The sequence below is a fragment of the Heterodontus francisci genome, chromosome 34 (assembly GCF_036365525.1).
Source record: "Heterodontus francisci isolate sHetFra1 chromosome 34, sHetFra1.hap1, whole genome shotgun sequence".
In the NCBI taxonomy this organism is placed as follows: Eukaryota; Metazoa; Chordata; class Chondrichthyes; order Heterodontiformes; family Heterodontidae; genus Heterodontus; species Heterodontus francisci.
In genome coordinates, this window is record NC_090404.1 from 8,814,825 (window position 1) to 8,839,396 (window position 24,572).

The following is a 24,572-nucleotide window of genomic DNA, read 5'->3' on the forward strand; positions in this document are numbered from 1 at the left end:
CAGGACTGACACACGAACATGTTAAATCTTTTGTAGAATAATTACCACAGCCTTTTTCAGATTGGAAACTTAAACTTTTTTTTAATTCATTCATGGGATGTGGGCGTCACTGGCCAGGCCAGCATTTATTGCCTATCCCTAATTGCCCTTGAGAAGGTGGCAGTGAGCTGCCAACTGAGTGGCTTGCTAGGCCATTTCAGAGGGCATGTAAGAGTCAACCACATTGCTGTGGGTCTGGAGTCACATGTAGGCCAGACCAGGTAAGGACAGCAGATTTCCTTCCCTAAAGGACATTAGTGAACCAGATGGGTTTTTACAGCAATCGACAATGGTTTCATGGTCATCATTAGACTAGCTTTTTAATTCCAGATTTTTTATTAATTGAATTCAAATTCCACCTTCTGCTGTGGTAGGATTTTGAACCCATGTCCCCAGAGCAATACCCTGGGTCTCTGGGTTACTAGTCCAGTGACAATACCACTACGCTACCGCCTTCCCAACATTTCACTTTCAGTCAGGAACAGATCACAGTTTTACACCAATCTCCGATTTGACAGCACGTTTCCAGCATTCACTGTTGTTCTTCGTGACGTTAAACACAGTTGTATAGGAGCCTTCTGTTCCGTGCCTAGGAGCTCTGAACCATGGAAGAGAGCGGCTGGGACACATTTCTTACACACCTCAAGATCAACCCACATGGGGTCTTTGCTGTCAGTAGAGAGAGAGGAGAAAGACCAAAGTGCCGTGTGTCACTCTGAAGGACTGTCCAGGCTGAAGTTCTGTTCCTGCCGTACGATTGTCCCCCAGATTGTCCTTTCTGAGCTCCAGCCAGGTGATGCTGAACACTCAGGTGGAAAGACAAAAATTTACCACAATGTGTTCCAAACCAAAGCTGATTTATTTCAAATCTATCCAGAATATAAACCTCCTGCCCAGTTATAGGGTTTATTATATTCAGCAGAACAAACCCCAAATGTCACAATATAGAAACACAGAAAATGTATCGGCCAGAAGGAGGTCATTCTATGCTGGCCAAAACACAACTATCCAGCCTAATCCCATTTTCCAGCTCTTGGTCCATTGCCCTGTAGGTTACAGAAACTCAAGTGCATATCCAATTTTTGTTTTAAATGTGATGAGGGTTTCTGCCTCTACCACCCTTTCAGGCAGTGAGTTCCAGACCCTCAGCACCTTCTGGTGAAAGAATTCCTCAACTCCCCTCTAATCCTTCTACAAATTACTTTAAATCTATGTCCCCTGGTCATTAACATCTCTGCTAAAGGAAATAGGTTCCTCCTATCTACTCTGTCTTGGCTCTATATAATTTTATACACCTCATTTAAATCCCCTTAGCCTCCTCTGTTCCAAAGAAAACAACCCCAGGTTATCAAATCTCTCCTTATAGCTAAAATTCACCACTCCTGCCAACATCCTCATAAATCTCCTCTGTATCCTCTCTGGTGTGATCACATCTATCCTATCATGTGGTTATCAGAACTGTATGCAATACTCTCGCTGTGGTGTAACTGGTGTTTTATTCAGGTTTAGTATAACCTCCCTTCTCTTGTAATAAAAACAGAAAATTCTAGAAATAGTCAGCAATTCTGGCAGCATCTGTGGAGGCAGAAAGAATCAATGTTTCAGGTCTGTGACCTTTCATCAACAGAAAATGAGGAAGAACTTTTTTACCCAGAGGGTGGTGATGGTCTGGAATGCACTGCCTGGGAGGGTGGTAGAGGCAGGTTGCCTCACATCCTTTAAAAAGTACCTGGATGAGCACTTGGCACGTCATAACATGGGCCAAGTGCTGGCAAATGGGATTAGGTAGACAGGTCAGGTATTTTAATGTATCGGTGCAGACTCGATGGGCCGAAGGGCCTCTTCTGCACTGTATTATTCTGTGATTCTGATTCTGTGAAAATGCTGAAATACTCGCTGCTCTTACATTCTAAGCCTCGACTAATAAAAGAAAGTATCCTGTATGCATTCTTAACCATCTTATCCACCTGTCCTGCTACCTTCAGGGATCTTGACAGCACTGAAACAGGCCCTTCGGCCCACCGAGTCTGTGCCAACCAAGAACCACCCATTCATACTAACCCTACAGTAATCCCATATTCCCTACCACCTACCTACACTAGGGGAAATTTACAATGGCCAATTTACCTATCACCTGCAAGTCTTTGGCTGTGGGAGGAAACCGGAGCACCCGGCGAAAACCGACGCGGTCACAGGGAGAACTTGCAAACTCCGCACAGGCAGTACCCAGAATTGAATCCAGGTCCCTGGAGCTGTGAGGGTGCGGTGCTAACCACTGCACCACTTTCTGCCCACCTGACCAGTCCATTGATGTCTTCCTGAAATTTACAGCTTTCTTCTTGACTATCAACCACACGACCAATTTTTGTATCATTCGCAAACTTCTTGATCACGGTCTCTACATTTAAGTCTAAATCATTGATATAGACCATGAAAAGCTAGCGGCCTAGTGCAGAGCCCTGTGCAAACCAAACTGGAAACAGGATTCAGTTCTGGAAGTGATTAACAGCAGAATCCAACCCCTGTAGTCACTTGTGAACTCGCTGGTGTCTCAGCAGGTTGCCTGACTGAGTGAATCTCTTCCCACATGCAGAGCAGGTGAACGGTCTCTCCCCTGAGTGAACTCGCTGGTGTTTCAGAAGGGAGGATGAAGTAGTGAATTTCTGCCCACATTCAGAGCAGGTGAATGGTCTCTCCCCTGTGTGAACTCGCTTGTGTTTCAGAAGGGAGGATGAAGCAGTGAATTTCTGCCCACATTCAGTGCAACTGAACGGCCTCTCCCCAGTGTGAGTACGTTGGTGTTTTATCAGATCATTTTTACATTTAAATCTCTTCTCACAGTCAGAACATTTCAAAGGTCTTTTATCAGTGTGAACAAGTTGGTGCATCTGCAGGGTGGATGACTGAGTGAATCCCTTCCCACACTCGGAGCAGGTGAACGGCCTCTCCCCAGTGTGAGTGCGTTGGTGTTTCAGGAGATAGTTTTTGCATTTAAATCGCTTTTCACAGTCAGAACATTTAAAGGGCCTCTTATCGGAGTGAACCTGCTGGTGTGTCCGGAGGTGTGGTAAAGCATAAAATCCCTTCCCACATTCAAGGCAGATGAATGGCCTCTCTCCAGTATGAACTCGCTGATGTGTATAGAGGGTGGATGACTGAGTGAATCCCTTACCACACACTGAGCAGGTGAACGGCCTCTCCCCAGTGTGAGTACGTTGGTGATTCAGGAAATCCTTTTTACTTTTGAAGGTCTTCTCACAGTCGTAACATTGAAAAGGTCTCTCATCAGTGTGAACAAGTTGGTGTGTCAGCAGGTTAGATGACTGTGTGAATCCCTTCCCACACACTGAGCAAGTGAACGGCCTCTCCCCAGTGTGAGTGCGTTGGTGCGTCAGTAGATTCTTCAAGCTTTCAAAACTCTTCTCACAGTCAGAACATTTAAACGGTCTGTTATCAGAGTGAACCCGCTGGTGTGTCCGAAGGTTTGATAAAACAGTAAATCCCTTCCCACATTCAAGGCAGATGAAAGGCCTCTCTCCAGTATGAACTCGTTGATGTGTATAGAGGGTGGATGACTGAGTGAATCCTTTCCCACACACAGAGCAGGTAAACGGCCTCTCCCCAGTGTGACTGCGTCGATGCATTTCCAGTTCAGATGGGTAATTGAATCCCTTCCCACAATCCCCACATTTCCACGGTTTCTCCGTGGTGCGAATGTCTTTGTGTCTCTCCAGGTTGGATGATCAGTTGAAGCCTCAACCACACACACAACACGTGTATGGTTTCTCCCCGCTGTGCATGGTGCGATGTTTTTCAGCTTGTGTAACTGGTTAAAGCTCTCTCCACAGTCAGTGCCCTGGAACACATTCACTCGGGTGTGTCTATCTCGGTGCTTTTCCAGTCACACTGATGTTTGAAATCTTTTCCCACAGACAGAAAAGACAAACATTTCTCCTTCCACATTCAAAGGCTGATGATATTCAGGTCCTGATGAATTGAGTGACTGTCAGATCTTCACCTGATGCTTGGCTTGAGCTTCCCGTCTGCAAATCCTCCCCTTCTAATCCCCTGTAAAAGGAGTTTACGCAGAATTACTTAGAATATACAAAACACAAACAGGCCATTCAGCCAAACTAGACTTTATTGGTGTTTCTATCCCACATGCGTCTTCCATTCCATCTACCTCCTCTCAGCCTTTCAGTATATCTTTCTATTGCTTTTACTCTCATATTCTCATCTAGTTTTCTTTTGAAAGTATCTAAGCCATTTCCTCAACCACTTCCTGTGATATCGAGTTCAACATTCCACCTACTCTCAGAGTAAAGAAATCTCTCCTGTTGGATATATAACTAACTATCTTGTATTTATTGTCCCTGGGTGTTTGTAAATTGGATACTGTTCTCTGTTTTATATGGGGACCTGGAGCTGCACTCGGTGTGTTTGAAGCCCACATTCCCCAGGGTTTAGATAGCCACTCCCTCCAGCCTCCTCCTTCCTGTTTAATTCCATTTCCTGCACTTTTGTTCCCACCCTTCCCTGTATCCCAAACATATGATAGGATTCCCCTTGTTCTCATCTTCTAACCCACCAGCCTCCACATTGAACGCATCATCCTTCATCATTTCCCCCACCTCCAGTGTGATTCCACCCACAAACACACCTTCCCCTCTCCTTTCAGCATTCTGGTTGGACTGTTCCCTGCACGACATCCTGGTCCAAACCTATATCACATCCAACACCCCTTCCCCTTCCCATCCAAGCACAAGAGAGGTAACACCTGCCCATACCTTCTCCCTCTCACTGTACAAGGCCCCAAACACTCCCTCAAGGTGCAACAGCGATTTTCTTACATTACTTTCAATTTAGTATACTGTATTCACTGTTAACGATGCAGTCCCCTCTACAGTGAGGAGACCAAATGCAGATTGGGTGACCGCATTGTGGAACACCTCCATTCAGTTCACAAGCATGACCCTGAGCTTCTGGTCATCTTAATTCTCTGTTCCGTGCCCACTCTGCCCTCAGCCACCCTGCACTGGTCTAATGAAGCTCAACAGAAGCTTGAGGAACAACAACTCATCTTTCAATTTGTCAGCCAGACTCAACACTGAATTCATCAGTTTCACAAATTTTTCTTACAATTCAGTGGGATGTAAACAGTAATCCTGACACTTACCATCACCTTCAGGAGAGGTGGTGGGAAACCCCCTGTGTGCAGAGTGAGAATAAAATCAATGTCTGCAAACCCTCCCCTTCTAATATCTGTAAAAGGAGTTAACGAAATTCATCACTGTAAGTACAGGATAGAAATTCTGAACAGACAATTCTAGTTTCTATGGAACATTTGTTCCCCTAAAGCTGTAAATTCCCGTCCTACACACTCTCCCTCCTCCCTGTGCAGAAATCGAAACTCATCGCACCATTTCTTTCCTCCGCTGCCAGTTTTCTCCCTCCCTCTACTCTGACTGGGTTCAGTTCTCCAGCCCTTCTGTGCAGAGTGAGAATCAAATCAATGAGTCAATGATTTTCTCTCCTGGTCATTGGGACCTTGAAGCCCCGCCCATTCTGTGTCGTCACCAGGAAGCTCACGCATGGCGCTCTGCTCCCGTTCAGCCAAGATGGCGGCCGTTGACTTGGGCCTGTTCGGGAAAACGCCTCGGAACTGCAAACGCGGGACCTGGAGGTTCTTATTCGGGGCTGGCGGCGTACACCAGATGTTTCTGAAGCCTCCCTGCCCACCCACCGGCTCCATTCCTCCCCTGCGCCCCGCCGACTCTCACCAGCTGTAAAAGCGTCTCCCACACACTGACTTCCCTGATCAAAGTGGCACTGCGCATGTTCCAGCTACAGTCCAGCACTGCGCCTGCGTATTGGGCTCCAGCTGTAAATGCACCGTCTCTGTCCATCACCTGCTGCAAATTCCAGCTAAAATGAACCTGGCCAGTCATACCGGAGCTTTAATTTTATCAACAAGCCTCCTGTCTGGCACCTTATCAAATACCTTTTGACAGTTCATTTACACAACATCGACTGCATTTTCTTTCTCACTGCACTGTGTTATTCCCTCAAATAATCCGTGCTCTCTATCCTGAATGAATCCATTTTAATAACAAAGGTTGAAATGTTTGCTCCACACCCCCAGGATTTCATCAGTTTAAATCCACAACAGAAAGGACCAGTTTTCTCCCGTAGTTTTGAGAGAAATCAGATTTCAAAATAATGCAGAGTTTCAGCCAAGGAGGGGGAATCCGGGCTCAGCTCCGCCCACTCTGTGCTGAAAGCCCCGCCCCTCATTTTATCTGATTCGTTGGAGGACCAACAGCCTGCTCAGTCCTTCATCCCCACCCCACTCTTCCCATTGGTCTGAAGCTGACGCCAATCATCCTAGCAATGTGATGTGCCCATTGGAAGGCTGATAACTTGTATTCAACAGAATAAAACGTCCCAAGGAGCTTCACAGGAGCCCCATAAACCAAAATATGACACCAAGCCACATAAGGAATTATTAGTGCAGATAATCAAAATTTTGGTCAAAGAGAAAGGTTTTAAGGTGCGCTTGAATGAGAAAGGAGAGTTGGAAAGGCAGAGACGCTTACGAAGATAATTCCAGTACTTGGGGCCCAGGCAGCTGAAAGTACGCCCACCAATGGTGGAGCAATTAAATCAGGGATCAAGAAGCCAGAATTAGAGTGCAGATACCTCGGATGGTTATGGAGCTGGAGGAGATTACAGAGAGAGGCAAGGGATTTAAAATCAAGGATGAGAATGTTAAAATCGAAGAGTTGTTTAACTGGAAACCAATGTGAGTGAGTGTGCACAGGGGTTATTGGTTGGCATCCTTCCATCTATGAAAAATGATGGACATGCAGCAAACAATCCATTTAGGTGGGGTGTCTTCGCTTGGTGCACCTTTGCTGATAGTTGTGAAGGCCTTGAGAGGCAGGTTCTGCCACAAGTGCTATACATGAAGCTGCCAAGTGACACTGTGAGTTGTTGATTTTGACATTGGCACCTGTTGCCAAGCTGCTGTAGCAACTGGTCGTTGTGGTGGTGCACACCAGTTCACAGGATGTGTTTCCATTTCCCTCTTTCGCCAGCTCATGACTTCCAGGTGCGATAGTTGACATTTAGGGCCTTAATGTCATGCTTGCAAGCATCCTTGAAGCATAGCTTTGTGTGCCCCTCTGATCGTCTGGCCCCGGCTACCTCACCAAACAGAAGGTCCTTGGATATGCAACCGTCTTCCATCCTGCAGGTGTGTCCAATTCACCGAAGCTATCTCTTTTAGAATTAGAATTAGAACATTACAGCGCAGTACAGGCCCTTCGGCCCTCGATGTTGCGCCGACCTGTGAAACCATCTGACCTACACTATTCCATTTTCATCCATATGTCTATCCAATGGCCACTTAAATGCCCTTAAAGTTGGCGAGTCTACTACTGTTGCAGGCAGGGCGTTCCACGCCCCTACTCTCTGAGTAAAGAAACTACCTCTGACATCTGTCCTATATCTATCACCCCTCAACTTAAAGCTATGTCCCCTCGTGTTTGCCATCACCATCCGAGGAAAAAGACTCTCACTATCCACCCTATCCAACCCTCTGATTATCTTATATGTCTCTATTAAGTCACCTCTCCCCCTCCTTCTCTCCAACGAAAACAACCTCAAGTCCCTCAGCCTTTCCTCGTAAGACCTTCCCTCCATACCAGGCAACATCCTAGTAAATCTCCTCTGCACCCTTTCCATAGCTTCCACATCCTTCCTATAATGCGGTGACCAGAACTGCACGCAATACTCCAGGTGCGGTCTCACCAGAGTTTTGTACAGCTGCAGCATGACCTCGTGGCTCCGAAACTCGATCCCCTTACTAATAAAAGCTAACAGCCTTCTTAACAGCCCTATTAACCTGGGTAGCAACCTTCAGGGATTTATGCACCTGGACACCAAGATCTCTCTGCTCATCTACACTACCAAGAATCTTCCCATTAGCCCAGTACGCTGCATTCCTGTTACTCCTTCCAAAGTGAATCACCTCGCACTTTTCCGCATTAAACTCCATTTGCCATCTCTCAGCCCAGCTCTGCAGCCTGTCTATGTCCCTCTGTACCCTACAACATCCTTCGGCACTATCCACAACTCCACCGACCTTAGTGTCATCCGCAAATTTACTAACCCACCCTTCTACACCGTCATCCAGGTCATTTATAAAAATGACAAACAGCAGTGGCCCCAAAACAGATCCTTGCGGTACACTACTAGTAACTAAACTCCAGGATGAACATTTGCCATCAACCACCACCCTCTGTCTTCTTTCAGCTAGCCAATTTCTGTACCAAAACTCTAAATCACCTTCAACCCCATACTTCCGTATTTTCTGCAATAGCCTACCATGGGGAACCTTATCAAACGCCTTACTGAAATCCATATACACCACATCCACTGCTTTACCCTCATCCACCTGTTTGGTCACCTTCTCGAAAAACTCAATAAGGTTTGTGAGGCACGACCTACCCGTCACAAAACCGTGCTGACTATCGCTAATGAACTTATTCTTTTCAAGATGATTATAAATCCTGTCTCTTATAACCTTTTCCAACATTTTACCCACAACCGAAGTAAGGCTCACAGGTCTATAATTACCAGGGCTGTCTCTACTCCCCTTCTTGAACAAGGGGACAACATTTGCTATCCTCCAGTCTTCCGGCACTATTCCTGTCGACAATGACGACATAAAGATCAAGGACAAAGGCTCTGCAATCTCCTCCCTAGCTTCCCAGAGAATCCTAGGATAAATCCCATCTGGCCCAGGGGACTTATCTATTTTCACACTTTCCAAAATTGATAACACCTCCTCCTTGTGAACCTCAATCCCATCTAGCCTAGTAGCCTGAATCTCAGTATTCTCCTCGACAACATTTTCTTTCTCTACCCTAAATACTGACGCAAATTATTCATTTAACGCTTCCCCTATCTCCTCTGATTCCACACACAACTTCCCACTACTATCCTTGATTGGCCCTAATCTAACTCTCGTCATTCTTTTATTCCTGATATACCTATAGAAAGCCTTAGTACCAACACGCTTGGGAGCTCTGTCTTTGAGAGGACTGCCATATTTGTGATTTTGCCTTGCCAGGATATACCCTTAAATGCGCCGCAAATAGCGAAGATGGAAATTATTGAGCTTCTTTTCCTGGTAGCTGTAAGTCACACACTTTTCACAGCCATTCGGCAAAGTGCTGAGAACACAGGCCTTATAAACCAGGGGTGATGGGTGAAAGGAATTTGGTGCAAGTTAGGATATGGATAGCAGAAGTTTGGATGATCTTGACTTTACTGAGGGCAGAATGCGAGAGGCTGACCAGAAGTGCATTGCAATAGTCAAGTTTAGAGGTAACAAAAAGTTTTAGTGATGGCTTGGATTTGTGGTCAGAACCTTATCTCAGGGTCAAATATGACACTAAGGTTGCAAACAGTCTGGTTCAGTCTCACACAGTTGCCAGGGAAAGAGATGGTGTTGGTGGCAAGGGAACAGAGTTTGTGACAGGGGCCGAAAACAACAGTTCCCAATATCTCCAGCAACACTTCGACCCCCGAAGCCGGATCTGGGTCCGGAAACCTGAATGACGCCTTTGTGCTTCCTGTCCTCCGTCCTAATATCACAGAACCAGCTGTTTAATCTGGATTGATGATCCGGACCTTCCACTGCTCCGCTTGTCCAACGGCACAATTCACTCTCCCACTACGCTTTCAATAATCCCTCTGTTCAGACCAGTTGCCATGTTTTGCTTCTCATATTTGGAGAATGAGCTCAACCCTCTGACCCCTGTTATTCCCCCTCATCTTGTCTTTAAGCTTCTCTTGTGTATTCCCAGTCTTTTATCATAGTTCAGACCAGCACAACCTTGCTCACAATTTTAACCAAATACATGGAGAGAACAGATCATTCTCTGCACATCAGAATGTAATCCTTTCTCTTTTTTTCTGTCAGCAATGACCTTGTTTACAGGAACACAGATTCCAAATGTCCTGAGAATCTAACCGTCCCCCAATTGTTCAGTCTTCACAGAAACATCAGTTCAGTTAACATCATACAATAATCCATGATAAACATCATAAATGATGAGTTATAATCGTATAATGATCCATGATAATCATGTTTAATTATTTACAATAATGTAATGATCCATGATAAACAACATAGATTCATAGGAACTGACAGCACAGGAGGCGGCCATTCGGCCCTCCATGTTTGTGCCAGCTCCCTGAAACAGCAGTTGTGCTTGGTCCAACACCCCTGTTTTTTTTATCCATGGCATTGTTAGTTCCTCATCCTCGAGTACCTGTCCAACTCCCTGTTTAAAGTGATTTATATAATCAGTTTCTACCATCTTTTCAGGTAGAGCGTTCCAGATCCTGACAACTCTCAGAGTGGAAACATTTCTCCTCATTCCCCCTCTAGATCAATGATTTTGAATCTATGACTCTGGTTATTGACCCGCTCGGTAGAGGGAATAGGTTTCCTCTATCTACTCTATTAAAGCTTTTCATTATCTTGAAAACCTCTATTTGGTTACCTCTTAACCTTCTCTGTTGCAAGGAGAACAGGCCTAACTTTTCCAAACTCTCCTGATAGCTGAAGTCCCTCATCACTGGTAAATCTCCTCTGTAGCTTTTCTAAGGCCTTTACATCTTTCCTGAAGCGTGGTGTCCTGAATTGTCCACAATATCCAACTGAGGCCTAACTAGTGATTTATGAAGTCCTAGCATGATTTGTTTTTGCTTTTATTCTGTTCTTCTATTTTTATACCCAAGTAACCCAGATGCTTTTTAATCACCTTATCACGTTGCCCTGCCACCTTTAAGGATTTGTGTATAAGGACATCAAGGTCTCTCTGCTCTGCACTTTTCAAAGTCATGCCATTTATCACTTTGGGATGTTCTGAGGGTGTGAAAGGTGCGATATGAAGAATTTTCTTTCTCCATTTAAAGTTGTAGATTTTGCCCCAAAGTTTAATTTGGGATTGATATTCAGAGTTTACTATTTTATTGCAGAAATACTTCAGCTGGGAATCAATGAATTATGAGGAAAGATCCCAGACAGCGGTTCTTCAAGTGACACTGCAGCTCGACAGCTCAAGAGACCTCACCAACTCCACATACTGTCCACCGGGGAATTCCCCCGGTGCAGTGGGACCAACATTCGTGCTTCAACCAACACCACCATAAAAAGTTGATTAATTCGCCACTTGTCCCATTGCAGTTGGTGGAATCTTGCTGTGCACAAATTGCTGCAGTAATACAATAGGGACAGCACTTCAAAAGCAGCTGACATGCCTTACAGATATTCAAAATACTCGACACATTGTGTGTTTAACACATAGTTGATATATTTGTCATTTATGCAGAATATTAGCCCCAATAACTAGGCTGGAGTTTATTAACATTGGAAGCAACAGACCTCAATGAACATGGTTCAGTCCTGGAAGTGATGAACAGCAGAATCCAACCCCTGCTGTTACTTGTGAACTTGGTGTCTCAGCAGATTGGATGAACGAGTGAATCCCTTCCCACACACAGAGCAGGTGAACGGCCTTTCCCCAGTGTGAATGTGCTGGTTGGTGTGCAGTGAGTTGAGATGATCGCCTGAACCCAGTCCCACAGTGAGAGCACCTGAACGGTCTCTCGTCAGTGTGAACACGTTGATGGCACGTTAGATCCCCGAAATGTTTATAGCACTTCCCACAATCCAAGGTCTCTCCCCAGTGTGAACTCGGTGTTGCAGCAGGCTGGATGATCCCCTGAACTTCTTCCCACACTGAGAACAGCTGAACGGTGCATGCCCAGTGTGAATGCGCTGGTGCTCCGTCAGTGCTGAAGGACATTTATAACTCTTCTCATGGTCAGAACATTTAAACTCTCTCTCATCAGTGTGAACCCGCTGATGCCTCAGCAGGGCAGAGAAATGAGTGAACTCCTTCCCACACACGGAACAAGTGAACGGCCTCTCCCCGGGGTGAATGCATCGATGACTTTCCAACTCAAAAGAGTAATTGAATCCTCACAGTCCCCACATTTCCACGTTTTCTACTCAGTATGACAGCACTTGTGTTTCGACAGACCAGATGATCGACTGAAGCTTCGACCACACACACACAACACGTGTACAGGTTTTTCCCCACTGCAAGTGGTGCTTTTTGCTTCCATGTTCAAAGGTCGATGATACTCTGGTCACAAATCCTCACCTTCTAATATTTGGGCAATTTTCCACATTCTGCCCCCTTGCCACCCTCACTGCTTCCTCCAAGTGCTGTTCAACATGGAGGAGTAATGATTCATCAGCCGAGGGAGGGCGGTAGGTGGTAATCAGCAGGGGGATTCCTTGCCCATGTTTGACCTGACGCCACGAGACTTCATAGGGTCCGGAGTCGATGTTGAGGACTCCCAGGGCAAGTCCCTCCCCACCGTATACCACTGTGTCACCACCTCTGTCCTGTCAGTGGAGCAGGACGTACCCGGGGATAGTGATGGCCATGTCTGAGACATTGTAAGGTAGGATTCTGTGAGTATGACTGTGTCAGGCTATTACTTGACTAGTCTGTGGGACAGATCACTACTTCACTTTCAGTCAGGAACAGTGCACAGTTTTACACCAATCTCTGATTTGACAGCACGCTTCCCGAATTCACCGTTGTTCTTTCTGACTCTAAACACAGTTGTAAAGGAGCCTTCTGTTCCATGCCCAGGAGCTCTGAACCATGGAAGAGAGTGACTGGGACACATTTCTTACATTCCTCAGGACTAACCCACACAGGGACTTTGCTGTCAGTGAAGAGAGATGAGAAAGACCAAAGTGCTGTATGTCCCTCTCAGTGTGATCCTGAAGGACTGTGTCCAGGCTGAAGTTCTGTTCCTGCCGTACGATCCTCCCCCCAGATTGTCCTTTCTGAGCTGCAGCCAGGTGATGCCAAAGACAAAAATCTACAACAATATGTTTGAAACAATTGATTTATTTCAAATCTATCCCAAATATTAACATCAGCAGAAACTAATTCTCACTGTCAGTTCTGGATGTGATTAACAGCAGCAATAACAGCAGAATCCAACCCCTGCTGTCACATGTGAATGTGCCGAATGTGTTTCAGCAGATTGTTTAACTGAGTGAATCCCTTCCCAAACACGGAGCAGGTGAATGGCCTCTCCCCAGTGTGACTGTGTTGATGAGTTTCCAGCTGGTATGGATAATTGAATCCTTTCCCACAGTCTCCACATTTCCAGGGTTTCTCCATGGTGCGGGTGTCCTTGTGTCTCTCCAGGTTGAATGATCAGTTCAAGCCTCGTCCACACACACACAACACACATAAGGTTTCTCCCCACTGTGAATGGTGCAATATTTTTCAAACCGTGTAACTGGTTAAAGCTCTTTCCAGTCAGTTCACTGGAACACTCTCACTCGGGTGTGTGTATCTTGGTGCATTTACAGTCACACTGATGTTTGAAATCTTTTCCCACAGACAGAACAGAAGATCAATAATATTCAGGTCCTGATGAACTTAGTAACTCTGTCAGATCTTGATGTGATGCTGGTTTGAGTTTGAGTCTGCAAATTGTCCTCTTCTAATAACTTTTGTAAACTCAATTTACAGGGTATCACTAAGTCCAGAATAGAAATTCAGGAAGACAATTCTAGTTTTTAATGGAACATTTTTCCTCTCTTGTTCCCCCAAAGCAGTAAATCCCTCTTTCCTGGGCTGAAATCCAAACTCATTGCACGATCTGCAACATTTTTCCTTTGGTCGCCTTTTCTCCTGAAGGTGCTGATTCTGTCTGGGTTCAGTTCTACACTCACTGGTTCCCCTCCCTCTCCTCCCCTCAAGGTGATGACTGTGTCCAGGTTTATATGCTCTCTCTCCCTCCTTCAACACTCTGTCCATTGTAATATCTCCCAGTTTTGGTGATGGTCGCTCCCTGACATGTCTCCATTTCTTCTCCATTTGCAGGTGCTCCCTCACCTCTCCATTTAGAGATGCTCCCTGACCAGTCCCCTCCATTTAGAGATGCTCCCTGACCAGACCCTCCATTTAGAGATGCTCCCTGACCAGTCCCCTCCATTTCTCCTCCAGTAAGAGATGCTCCCTGTCTCTCAGTAAGTTTTGATTTTTCATTATCATCCTCCTCATCAAGTGCAGCTTCTTGTTTTGTTTCCTGTGATTCATGTCACCATGGATTCACTGGTCTCAGATGCTGCCATCTCCAATATGGTTGCCATGGCATCCACCGCTTCTTTACAAAGCTTTTTTCCATTTGATGCTTTCACCATGTTCTCCATTACAATTAGAGCTCGATTCAAATACCCTGGGGTCCAGATCAGGGACCGGAACAGTTTCTGCTCTCGGCTCTTTGTGGCGATTCGGGCTGGAGGAAAGCGGTGTAAACCGAAGCTGGGGGTTGATCTTGTTTCTTGAGATCTTGCTGTTTAGATTGGCTCCTGGCTCCGCACTCGGTGTCTCTGCAGCCTTCGAGCCCCGGGCTTTATTAACCCGGCTCCCTCTCACCTGCTAGAACCGCGCTCTCAGCCTCAGACCCTGCCGCCACGCATGCTCAGCTCACACCACCCAGGTGGCTGATTGATGGAAGTTCCGAATCAATAGGAAGAGCCGGGGCTGGAGGACCGAGCCGGCGCTGGGTCCTCCAACAATTCGGAAGGAGCAAAGGGCAGATTTTGCGACCCCCACCCCCCCCCCCCCACCCCCCACCCCCCCCCCCCGCCAGTGGACGGATCCCATAGGGGGCCTCCAGCCCCGCTCCTTCCTCCTATTGGTCAGCAGCTGCCGTCAATTACTTGGGCATTGTGAGCTGCAAGGTGAGAGGTCGCTGGCGGGAGTGGGTTAAGATGAAGGGTCACTGACCTGAAACGTTAACTCTGCTTCTCTCTCCACAGATGCTGCCGGACCTGCTGGATATTTCTAGCATTTCTTTTTTTTTAAGAAACCCCGGGGTGGGGAGCGGAGTTTACAAATACTGAGTGCCGCCCCAGGCCCGAATATTAAACAATGAGAATTTATTTTATTTATTTATTTTTATTTAGAGATACAGCACTGAAACAGGCCCTTCGGCCCATCGAGTCTGTGCTGACCATCAACCACCCATTTATACTAATCTGACATTAATCCCATTACCCTCTCACATCCCCCACCTTCCCTCAATTCCCCTACTAAATATCTATACTAGGGGCAATTTATAATGGCCAATTTACCTATCAACCTGCAAGTCTTTGGCTGTGGGAGGAAACCGGAGCACCCGGCGAAAACCCACGCAGTCACAGGGAGAACTTGCAAACTCCACACAGGCAGTACCCAGAATCGAACCCAGGTCGCTGGAGCTGTGAGGCTGCGGTGCTAACCACTGCGCTGCCCCACTCTCACTAGCCACCGCTTCTGGCTACTCTCTGGCCTCAACCTGGACAACAAGCCCAAGGATCTTCGCGCCTGCGTGATCCACCCGGCCAACCAGTGACAGACAGAGTGATTTCTGAGCTGCAAGGGATTGTGGGTAATTTGGCAGCCATTAAAGTCTGACTCTCAGTAAATCTGTGTGTGAATCTGGGGAAGTCAATATGAATCTGCTACCCTAGGAATTGTCAAATAAGAAAGACAAAGTTCGATTTCTTACCATCCGCACTATGTGATAATGGTGCTATTGGCTAATCTACACACAGTCTTTATTGATAAGTCTGTATCAGACCAATTCCTCCTGTCTCCCCAGTTCCTGCCCACCATCTACAAGGCACAGGTCAGCAGGGTGATGGAATACTCTCCACCTGCCTGGATGGGAGCAGCTCCAACAACACTCAAAAGGCTTGACACCATCCAGGCCAAAGCAGCCCGCTTGATTGGCAACCCCCCACCCCCACGACCAATGTTCACTGGCAGCATTGTGTACCATCTATAAGATGCACTGCAGCAACTTACCAAAGCTCCTTCGACAGCACCTTCCAAACCCACAACCTCTATCACCTAGAAGGACAAGGGCAGCAGATGCATGGGAACACCACCACCTGCAAGTTCCTCTCCAAGCCACACAGTGTCCTGACTTGGAACTGTATCCATTCCTTCACTGTCGCTGGGTCAAAATCCTAGAACTCCCTTCCTAACAGCACTGCGGGTGTACCTACACCCCAAGGACTGCAGCAGTTCAAGAAGGCAGCTCACCACCACCTTCTCAAGGGAAATCAGGGATGGGCAATAAATGCTGGCCTAGCCAGCGACATCCACATCCCACAAACAAATAAAAAAAATTCGCCATTCATGGAATCATAGAAAGTTTTTTTTAATATGCATTACACTCGTCTTCCTTCACTACTATATCTGCATCGTCCCCCTCTTTTGTAAGACAAACACAAAGTATTCATTAAGAAGCATACCAACATCTTCTGCCCCTACTCATAGTTTACCTTTTTGGTCTTTTATGGGCCCTACTCTCCTTAGTCATGCTCTTACTCCTAATGTATTGATAAAACATCTTTGGTACACCTTGATTTTGATCGCCAATATTTGTTCGTGCCCTCTCTTTGCTTTCCCAATTTCCTTTTTGATTTCATCCCTTCACTTTCTATACTCCTCTTTCCTTTCTGTAGTATTGAGTTCTTGGTGTCGGACATAAACTTTCCTTTTCTGCCTTATCTTACCCTGTAGGCTCCATGACATCCATGGGGCTCGAGATTTGGCCGCCTCACCCTTTTTCTTTGTGGGAACGTTTTCTTTGAACGTCTCCCACTGCTCTGACACTAATTTATCTTCAAGTAGCTGTTTTCAGTACACTTTTGCTAAATCACTCCTCAGTTTACTAAAATTGGCCTTGCCCCAGTTGAGAACTCTAACTCCTGTTCTATCTTTGTCCATTTCCATAACTATGTTAAAACTGACTGAATTATGATCACTACCACCAAAATGCTCTCCCACTGCCAATCCTTCCACCTGCCCATCTTCATTTCCTAAAACTAAGTCTAAAAAACTGTACCCTTTCCTTTTGGACTTGCTACATCCTGACCAAAAAAGTTCTCCCAGATGCACTTCAAGAATTCAGCTCCCCCAATTACTTTTACACCGAAAACTATCCCAGTTAATATTGGGGTACTTAAAATCCTCTACTATGAGTGCCATATTGTTTTTGTACCTCAGAGATTTGCCTCCATATCTGCTTATATCTCCCTCTGACTCTTTGGGGGTCTGAGAGTACACTCCCAGTAGTGTGATTGCCCTTTTTTGTTCCTTAGCTCAATCAAGATGGCCTCATTTGATGAACCTTCCAACATATCATCCCTGCTCACAGCTGTAATTGTTTCTTTCACCAAAATTGCCACTCCAACTCCTTTCTTATCCCCCTCCCTGTCACATCTAAAAACCCTTTAACCTGGAACACTGAGCTGCCATTCCTGTCCCTCCTTATGCCATGTTTCTGCAATAGATATATCACACTGCCACGTCTCTATCTGTGCCCCCAGCTCATCTAATTTATTTGCTTCCAACCTCATAGTCCCGCAACCCCGGACAGCCCGCTTCTACCTCCTTCCCAAAATCCACAAACAGGATTGTCCCGGCAGACCCATTGTGTCAGCCTGCTTCTGCCCCACTGAGCTTATTTCTTCCTATCTTGACTCTATCTTTTCTCCGCTGGTCCAGTCTCTTCCCACCTACATCCGTGACTCTTCTGACGCCCTACGTTATTTTGACAATTTCCAGTTTCCTGGTCCCAACCACCTCCTCTTCACTATGGACGTCCAATCGCTCTATACCTCCATCCCCCATCAGGATGGTTTGAGGGCTCTCCACTTCTTCCTGGAACAGAGGCCCAACCAGTCCCCATCCACCACCACCCTCCTCCGCCTGGCTGAACTTGTTCTCACATTGAACAACTTCTCCTTCAACTCCACGCACTTCCTTCAAGTAAAAGGTGTCGCTATGGGTACCCGCATGGGTCCTAGTTATGCCTGTCTTTTTGTGGGATATGTCGAGCATTCTTTGTTCCAGTCCTACTCAGGCCCCCTCCCCCAACTCTTTTCCCGGTACATTGATGACTGTATCGGTGCTGTTTCCTGCTCCCGCCCCGAACTGGAAAACTTTATCAACTTTGCTTCCAATTTCCACCCTTCTCTCACCTTTACATGGTCCATCTCTGACACTTCCCTTCCCTTCCTCGACTTCTCTGTCTCCATCTCTGGGGATAGGTTGTCTACTAATATCCATTATAAGCCCACCGACTCCCACAGCTACCTCGACTACACTTCTTCACATCCTACCTCCTGTAAGGACTCCATTCCATTCTCCCAGTTTCTCCATCTTCGACACATCTGCTCTGATGATGCTACCTTCCATGACAGTGATTCTGGTACGACTTCCTTTTTCCTCAACCGAGGAGTCCCCCCCCACTGTTGTTGACAGGGCCCTCAACCGTGTCCGGCCCATTTCCCGTACCTCTGCCCTGAACCCTGCCCCTCCCTCCCAGAACCGTGACAGGGTTCCCCTTGTCCTCACTTTCCACCCCATCAGCCTCCATATCCAAAGGATCATCCTCTGCCATTTCCACCACCTCCAGCGTGATGCCACTATCAAACACATCTTTCCCTCCCTTCCCCTGTCAGCATTCCGAAGGGATCGTTCCCTCCGCGACACCCTGGTCCACTCCTCCATTACCCCCACGACCTCGTTCCCATCCCATGGCACCTTCCCCTGCAATCGCAGGAGGTGTAATACCTGCCCATTTACCTCCTCTCTCCTCACTATCCCAGGCCCCAAACACTCCTTTCAGGTGAAGCAGCGATTTACTTGTACTTCTTTCAATGTAGTATACTGTATTCGCTGCTCACAATGTGGTCTCCTCTACATTAGGGAGACCAAGCGCAGACTGGGTGACCGTTTTGCGGAACACCTCCGCTCGGTCCGCAAGCAGGACCCTGAGCTTCTGGTTGCTTGCCATTTCAACACTCCCCCCTGCTCTCAAACTCACATCTCTGTCCTGGGATTGCTGCAGTGTTCCAGTGAACATCAACGCAAGCTCGAGGAACAGCATCTCATCTACCGATTAGGCACACTACAGCCTGCCGGACTGAACATTGAGTTCAATAATTTCAGAGCATGACAGCCCCCCATTTTACTTTCATTTTTAGTTGCTTTTTCTTTTTTCTTTTTTACATTTTTTACAACCTTTTTTTGCATTTATTTCATTTCATCTTAGTTTGTTCAGTTTGCTTACGCACTGTTTTTTTTCATGTTTGCACTTGCTGCTGTTCAATATTCAGTCCGTTAACACCTATTCTGTACTAATGCTTTGTCTTTCAACACACCATTAACATATTGTTTGCCTTTGCTCCATGACCTTTTGGTCAGCGCTGTGGCCTTGTCCAATCTGCACCTTCTCCTTTGTTATCTCTTGCCCCACCCCCACCTCACTTGCTTATAACCTGTAACATTTGTAATATTTGTCAGTTCCGAAGAAGGGTCACCGACCCGAAACGTTAACTCTGCTTCTCTTTCCACAGATGCTGCCAGACCTGCTGAGTGGTTGCAGCATTTCTTGTTTTTATTTTAATTTATTTGCTATACTTCTTGCATTGAAGCAGATACCCTTGAGCACTGCCAAACTCTTTATTTTCTAACCTTTGCTTCCGCTGTCTTCCAGACTCATCCATTAATTTTCTGCCTTCCATTTTAATTTCTGATTTTGTCCCAGCTGAGTCTACCCTCAGGTCCCCATCCCCCTGTCAAACTAGTTTAAACCCTCTCCAACAGCACTAGCAAAATGTCCCACAAGGAACTCAGTCCTGGCTCTATTCAGGAGCAACCCGTCCGGCCTGTACAGGTCCCATCTCCTCCAGAGCCACTCCCAATGTCCCAGGAAGCTAAATCCCTCCCTCCTGCACCATCTTTCCAGCCACGCATTCATCTGTCTTATCCTCCTATTCCTGCACTTACTTGCACGTGGCATTGTGAGTAATCCGGAGATTGCTACTTTTGAGGTCCTGCTTGCTAATTTCTTACCTAGCTCCCTCAACTCTGACTGCAGGACCACATCCCTCTTTCGACCTATGTCATTGGTTCCGACGTGGACAATGACTGCTGGCTGTTCACCCTCCCCCTTCAAGATGCTCTGCAGCTGCTCAGTGACTTCTTTGACCCTGGCACCAGGGAGGCAACACACCATCCTGGATTCACATCTGTGGCCACAGAAATGCCTGTCTGTTCCCCTGACTATTGAATAACCTATCACTATGGCTCTTCCAGTCTTCCCTGTACCCGGCTTGTGCAGCTGGTGGTGCCATGGACTTGGCTCTGGTTGCACTCCCCAGATGAAGCATCACTCTCAACAGTATTCAGAACTGAATACCTGTTGGAGAGTGAGATGCACTCAGGGTCTCCTCCTCTGCATTTAAGTAACTGCTCTCCAGTCCATGTTCCTCCTGCAGGTCCACTCCTGTCCACTGCTCTCACTGAAGTTAAGTGCTGTAGGCTGCGATCCTCAGCCTTTATTTAACTGTTCCCCACTCAGTGTTCCCCCTGCAGTTCCACTGCTCTTCTGGAAGGTAAATGCTGTAGGCCATGATCCCCGGCCTTTATTTAACTGGTATCCCCTCCGTTTTCCTCCCACAGGTCCGCTGCTCTCCTGGAAGGTAAGTGCTTACTAACTCTTCTGACACTGAAAACAGTCTGAATTAAGAGGGTTGTGGGAGCTCGCAGAGATAGGAAGGGGAGAGGCCATGGAGGGAATTGAACAAAAGGTTCAGAATTTTAAAGGCTAAAGCCACCAGGCAACTCCCCCAGTACGGAATGTAACCCACTGCTAACAGAAAGAATGCTTCTTGAACTAATGTGCGGAAAGGTGAGACTTTATCCCTCTAAATATCACAAATAGATTCATAATGAGGGGGAAATCAATCTCTGTCTCTTTAACTGACAGCGACAGGGAAATGAGTGACCTTTAAACACCTGGTCCACTTGGCACTGAAGTGTCTGAAACTCTAAATAGGAATTCCAGGAAAACAAAATACTGACAAATGTTGAAGTGTTTTGTTGATAAAAGAAACATTGATTTCACTTTGAAATGATAAATAGTTTACCAGGGGTTCACACTGACTCACCTGACTGACAGCCTCAGGTTGCAGCTCTCAAAGGCCGCGATTGCTTCCAGAAGCCGCTGCTCCCTTGGCCCTCCGGCCTCTGAGCTTCTTCCTGTTGCTTCCCAGGACAATCAATCAGCTCTCGGTAACATGACCCTGTCAGAGGGAGTTCAGGGGCTCAGAGGAAGAAAACAAATGAGGCCATGAATCTGAGTTGGGAAAAACAATGAGAGAAACAGGATTCAATTTATAAAATAAACTATTTCACATCAAATCAATTATTGTAATTAATATATTCCTTTGGCGCAATGGGGAGGAGCTTGTGAGTCGCATATGCAGCGGGGCAGACCGATGGAGCCGGCGGGAGGGTGGAGAGGCTCCGTAAACACCTGGTGTAGGCCGCAAGCCCCGAATAAAAACCTCCAGGTCCCGTGTTTGCAGCTCCGGGGATTTTTCCCGGGAACAGGCCCAGAATAATGGCCGCCATCTTGGTTGAGCGGCCAACAGAGCGCATGCCCGGCCATCTTGGTGACGACACAGAGTGGGCGGAGCTTCAGGGTCCCAGTCACCAGGAGAGAAAATCATTCACTCATTGATTTGATTCTCATTCTGCACACAGGGGCTGGAGAACTGAACCCAGTCAGAGTAGAGGGAGGGAGAAAACTGGCAGTGGAGGAAAGAAATGGTGCTCTGCCTTTGGATTTCAGCACAGGGAGGAGGGAGAGTGTGTGGGAAGGGGATTTACAGCTTTGGGGTAACAGTGGAGGGAAAAATATTCCACAGAAACTAGAATTGTCTGTTCAGAATTTCTATCCTGTACTGACAATAATGACTTTTGTAAACTCCTTTTACAGGGAATTAGGAGGGGACGATTTGCAGACGGGAAACTCAAACCAAACATCATGTCAAGATTTGACAGACACTGAATTACTCATAATCTGAATATCATCGGCTTTTGACTGTGGAAGGAAAAATGTTTGCCTGCTTTGTCTGCGAAAAAGATTCAAATATCAGTGTAACTGGAAAAGCACTGATATACACACACACTCGAGTGAGAGTATTCCAGTGCACTGACTTTGGAAGGAACTTTAACCAGCTGCACAACCTGAAAAAACATTGCATCATTCACAGTGGGGGAAAACTGTACACGTGTTCTGTGTGTGGATGAAGCTTCAACTGTTCATCCAACCTGGAGAGACACAAGGACACCTGCACCATGGCAAAACCATAGAAATGTGGGGATTGTGGGAAGGGATTCAGTTGTCCGGAAACTCATCGACACAGTCACACTGGGGAAAGGCTGCTTCATGTGTGAGAAGGGATTCATTAATTTATCCCTCTTGCTGAGACACCAGTGCATTCACACCAGGGAGAGGCTGTTCACCTTCTCCGTTTGTGGAAATCAATCATTCACCCTACTGATGCACCAGCGAGTTCACACTGGGGAGAAGTCGTTCACCTGCTCAGTGTCTGGGAAGGGATTCATTCGGTTATCTCACCTGCTGAGCCACCAGTACATTCACACTGAAGAGAGGCCATTCACCTGCTCTGTTTGTGGGAGGTGTCTTCGCACCTTTTTGACACACCAGCAACTTCACACTGGGGAAATGCCATTCACCTGCTCCATGTGTGGGAAGGGATTCATTCAGTCCTCCCACCAGCGAGTTCACTCTGGAGAGAGGCCGTTCATCTGCTCCATGTGTGGGAAGGGATTCACTCAGTCTTCCACCCTGCTGAGACACCAGTGAGTTCACAAGTGACTGCAGAGGTTGGATTCTGCTGTTATTCACATCCAGTACTGAAACTATTCATTCTGATGGTTGGGGTTTGTTTCGGCTAATAAACCTCAGCCCACTAAGGTAATGGTGACTAATTGATCAGCCAGGATCTGATTGACTCGTGCAGCAGGCTCGATGGGTTGAATGGCCTAGTCCAGTTCCCATTGCATGTACTGTCCTGGATGCAGGCATGTTGATATTTACAGTGGGTGCCTCCCATGTTGCCGTGGTTACCAGGAGGGTGATCACCATTACTGCTACCCACTGCTCTGCCATTGCTTTAGTGGTTTACCTGAAACAAAATAATTAAGAGATATGCTGATGGCTGTCCTGTTGGCAGAAACATAATGTGAGTTATATAGTTTGACTTGAGGCCTTTGGGAGTGATGTCATCCCATAGGGCATTTCTGGAAAATACAGTACCAATCCCATCACTTTAAGATTTTTCCTTTTACAATCTAGCTGTACAGGATATACCTGTACCAAACCTCTGAGCTAACACACAATGAGTTGTTTTCATATTTAGTCCAATATTTACTGTTGTCCAAACAGAAACCACCAAGACCGTGTGTGTGGTTTTATTGTTTTCCTAGAATCTCTTCAAATTTCAGGTTAGAACACCAGCTCAAATGAATTTAATTCATCATCTTTAATTCATTGTAGATGTCTGTTCAAATTCCTGAAGCTGTCAGCAATCTTGTTGCAATGAATTTTGAAAGTTGTATGGTTAGCTTAAGCTGCTAGTGGAAAGGGTTAACTTCCTGCTAGTCTGAAAGGGGATGGGCCGAACGTTCTCAGATGGACTAGTGATGATGTCACCACCCCTTGTCCTACAAAGACAGAACAAACCACGAGCTATGGCCAGAAATCTCAATTCAAATATTACAACTTAAATACTTAGTTTGTTTACACCTTCCAAAGTGACATGAGGAAAATCTTTTTCATGTAGCAAATGGTTAAGATCTAGAATGCGCTGCCTGGGAAAGTGGTGGAGGCAGGTTCAATTGAAGCATTCAAAAGAGAATTAGACAGTTAGATGAAAAGGAACAATGTGCAAGGTTATGGGGAGAAGGCAGGGAATGGGACTGAGGGAATTTCTCTTTCCTCTGACAATGTTTCAAAATTCCAAGCTTTTTAGATCCCTTTGTCAAATCTCTTCCTTTTAACCGCATGGCCTCCTTCTGCACTGTAACAATCCTGTGTGATTCTGCAATTCCTTTTGATCCAACTGATATTCCTCATTGTGAAATTCTTTTTTTTAAATGTGCTGACACCCCTTTTGTGTAACCACCCTTTAGGGAAGAATGCACATGAAACTTACACACATACATTACTGCACACAATTTCTGCAACACTCATTCAACTTAACAACTTAAGATTAAAGAAAGAAACCAAAGGAAATAAAGTTCATCAGTGGTCCTTCATTTAAATCTGCCAAACAGCAGCCTCTCACAAGCATGGGGGAAGGAAAGGGTGGTCTTCGAGGTTTTCACCCACTGGAACAATCGAATTGACAGTGCTGAGTATCAATATTTATCATCCCCCTTAAAGGAACCCTTCTCTCTTTCCCTTGCCAAAACAAAACATGTGCTTTAACAGCTTCTCATCCATTTCATACAGCTATCAGGACCAGGCCAGAGGGT

At 46.3% G+C, this 24,572-nt stretch overlaps 2 protein-coding genes across 6 annotated transcripts; one reads left to right on the forward strand and one right to left on the reverse strand.

Moving 5' to 3' along the window:
• Positions 1 to 16: 16 nt before the first annotated feature.
• Positions 17 to 21,676, reverse strand: LOC137349004 (zinc finger protein 256-like). 5 transcript variants are annotated; one of them, XM_068014258.1, is made up of 3 exons: positions 21,572 to 21,676; positions 21,173 to 21,360; positions 17 to 4,107 (listed from the first exon to the last, which is right to left on the reverse strand). In XM_068014258.1, the coding sequence occupies exon 3, from the start codon at positions 3,681 to 3,683 to the stop codon at positions 2,568 to 2,570; it is 1,116 nt and encodes a 371-aa protein (XP_067870359.1). In that variant the 5' UTR covers positions 3,684 to 4,107; positions 21,173 to 21,360; positions 21,572 to 21,676; the 3' UTR covers positions 17 to 2,567. The 5 variants fall into 5 exon arrangements, with proteins under 5 accessions (XP_067870359.1, XP_067870358.1, XP_067870357.1 ...); XM_068014257.1 differs by having other exon boundaries at positions 21,541 to 21,676; XM_068014256.1 differs by having other exon boundaries at positions 21,501 to 21,676.
• A 782-nt stretch (positions 21,677 to 22,458) lies between these two features.
• Positions 22,459 to 23,638, forward strand: LOC137348585 (zinc finger protein 22-like). The gene is made up of 2 exons (XM_068013870.1): positions 22,459 to 22,832; positions 23,593 to 23,638. Exons 1-2 carry the CDS (start codon positions 22,459 to 22,461, stop codon positions 23,636 to 23,638), a joined length of 420 nt encoding a protein of 139 aa, XP_067869971.1.
• Positions 23,639 to 24,572: the final 934 nt, after the last annotated feature.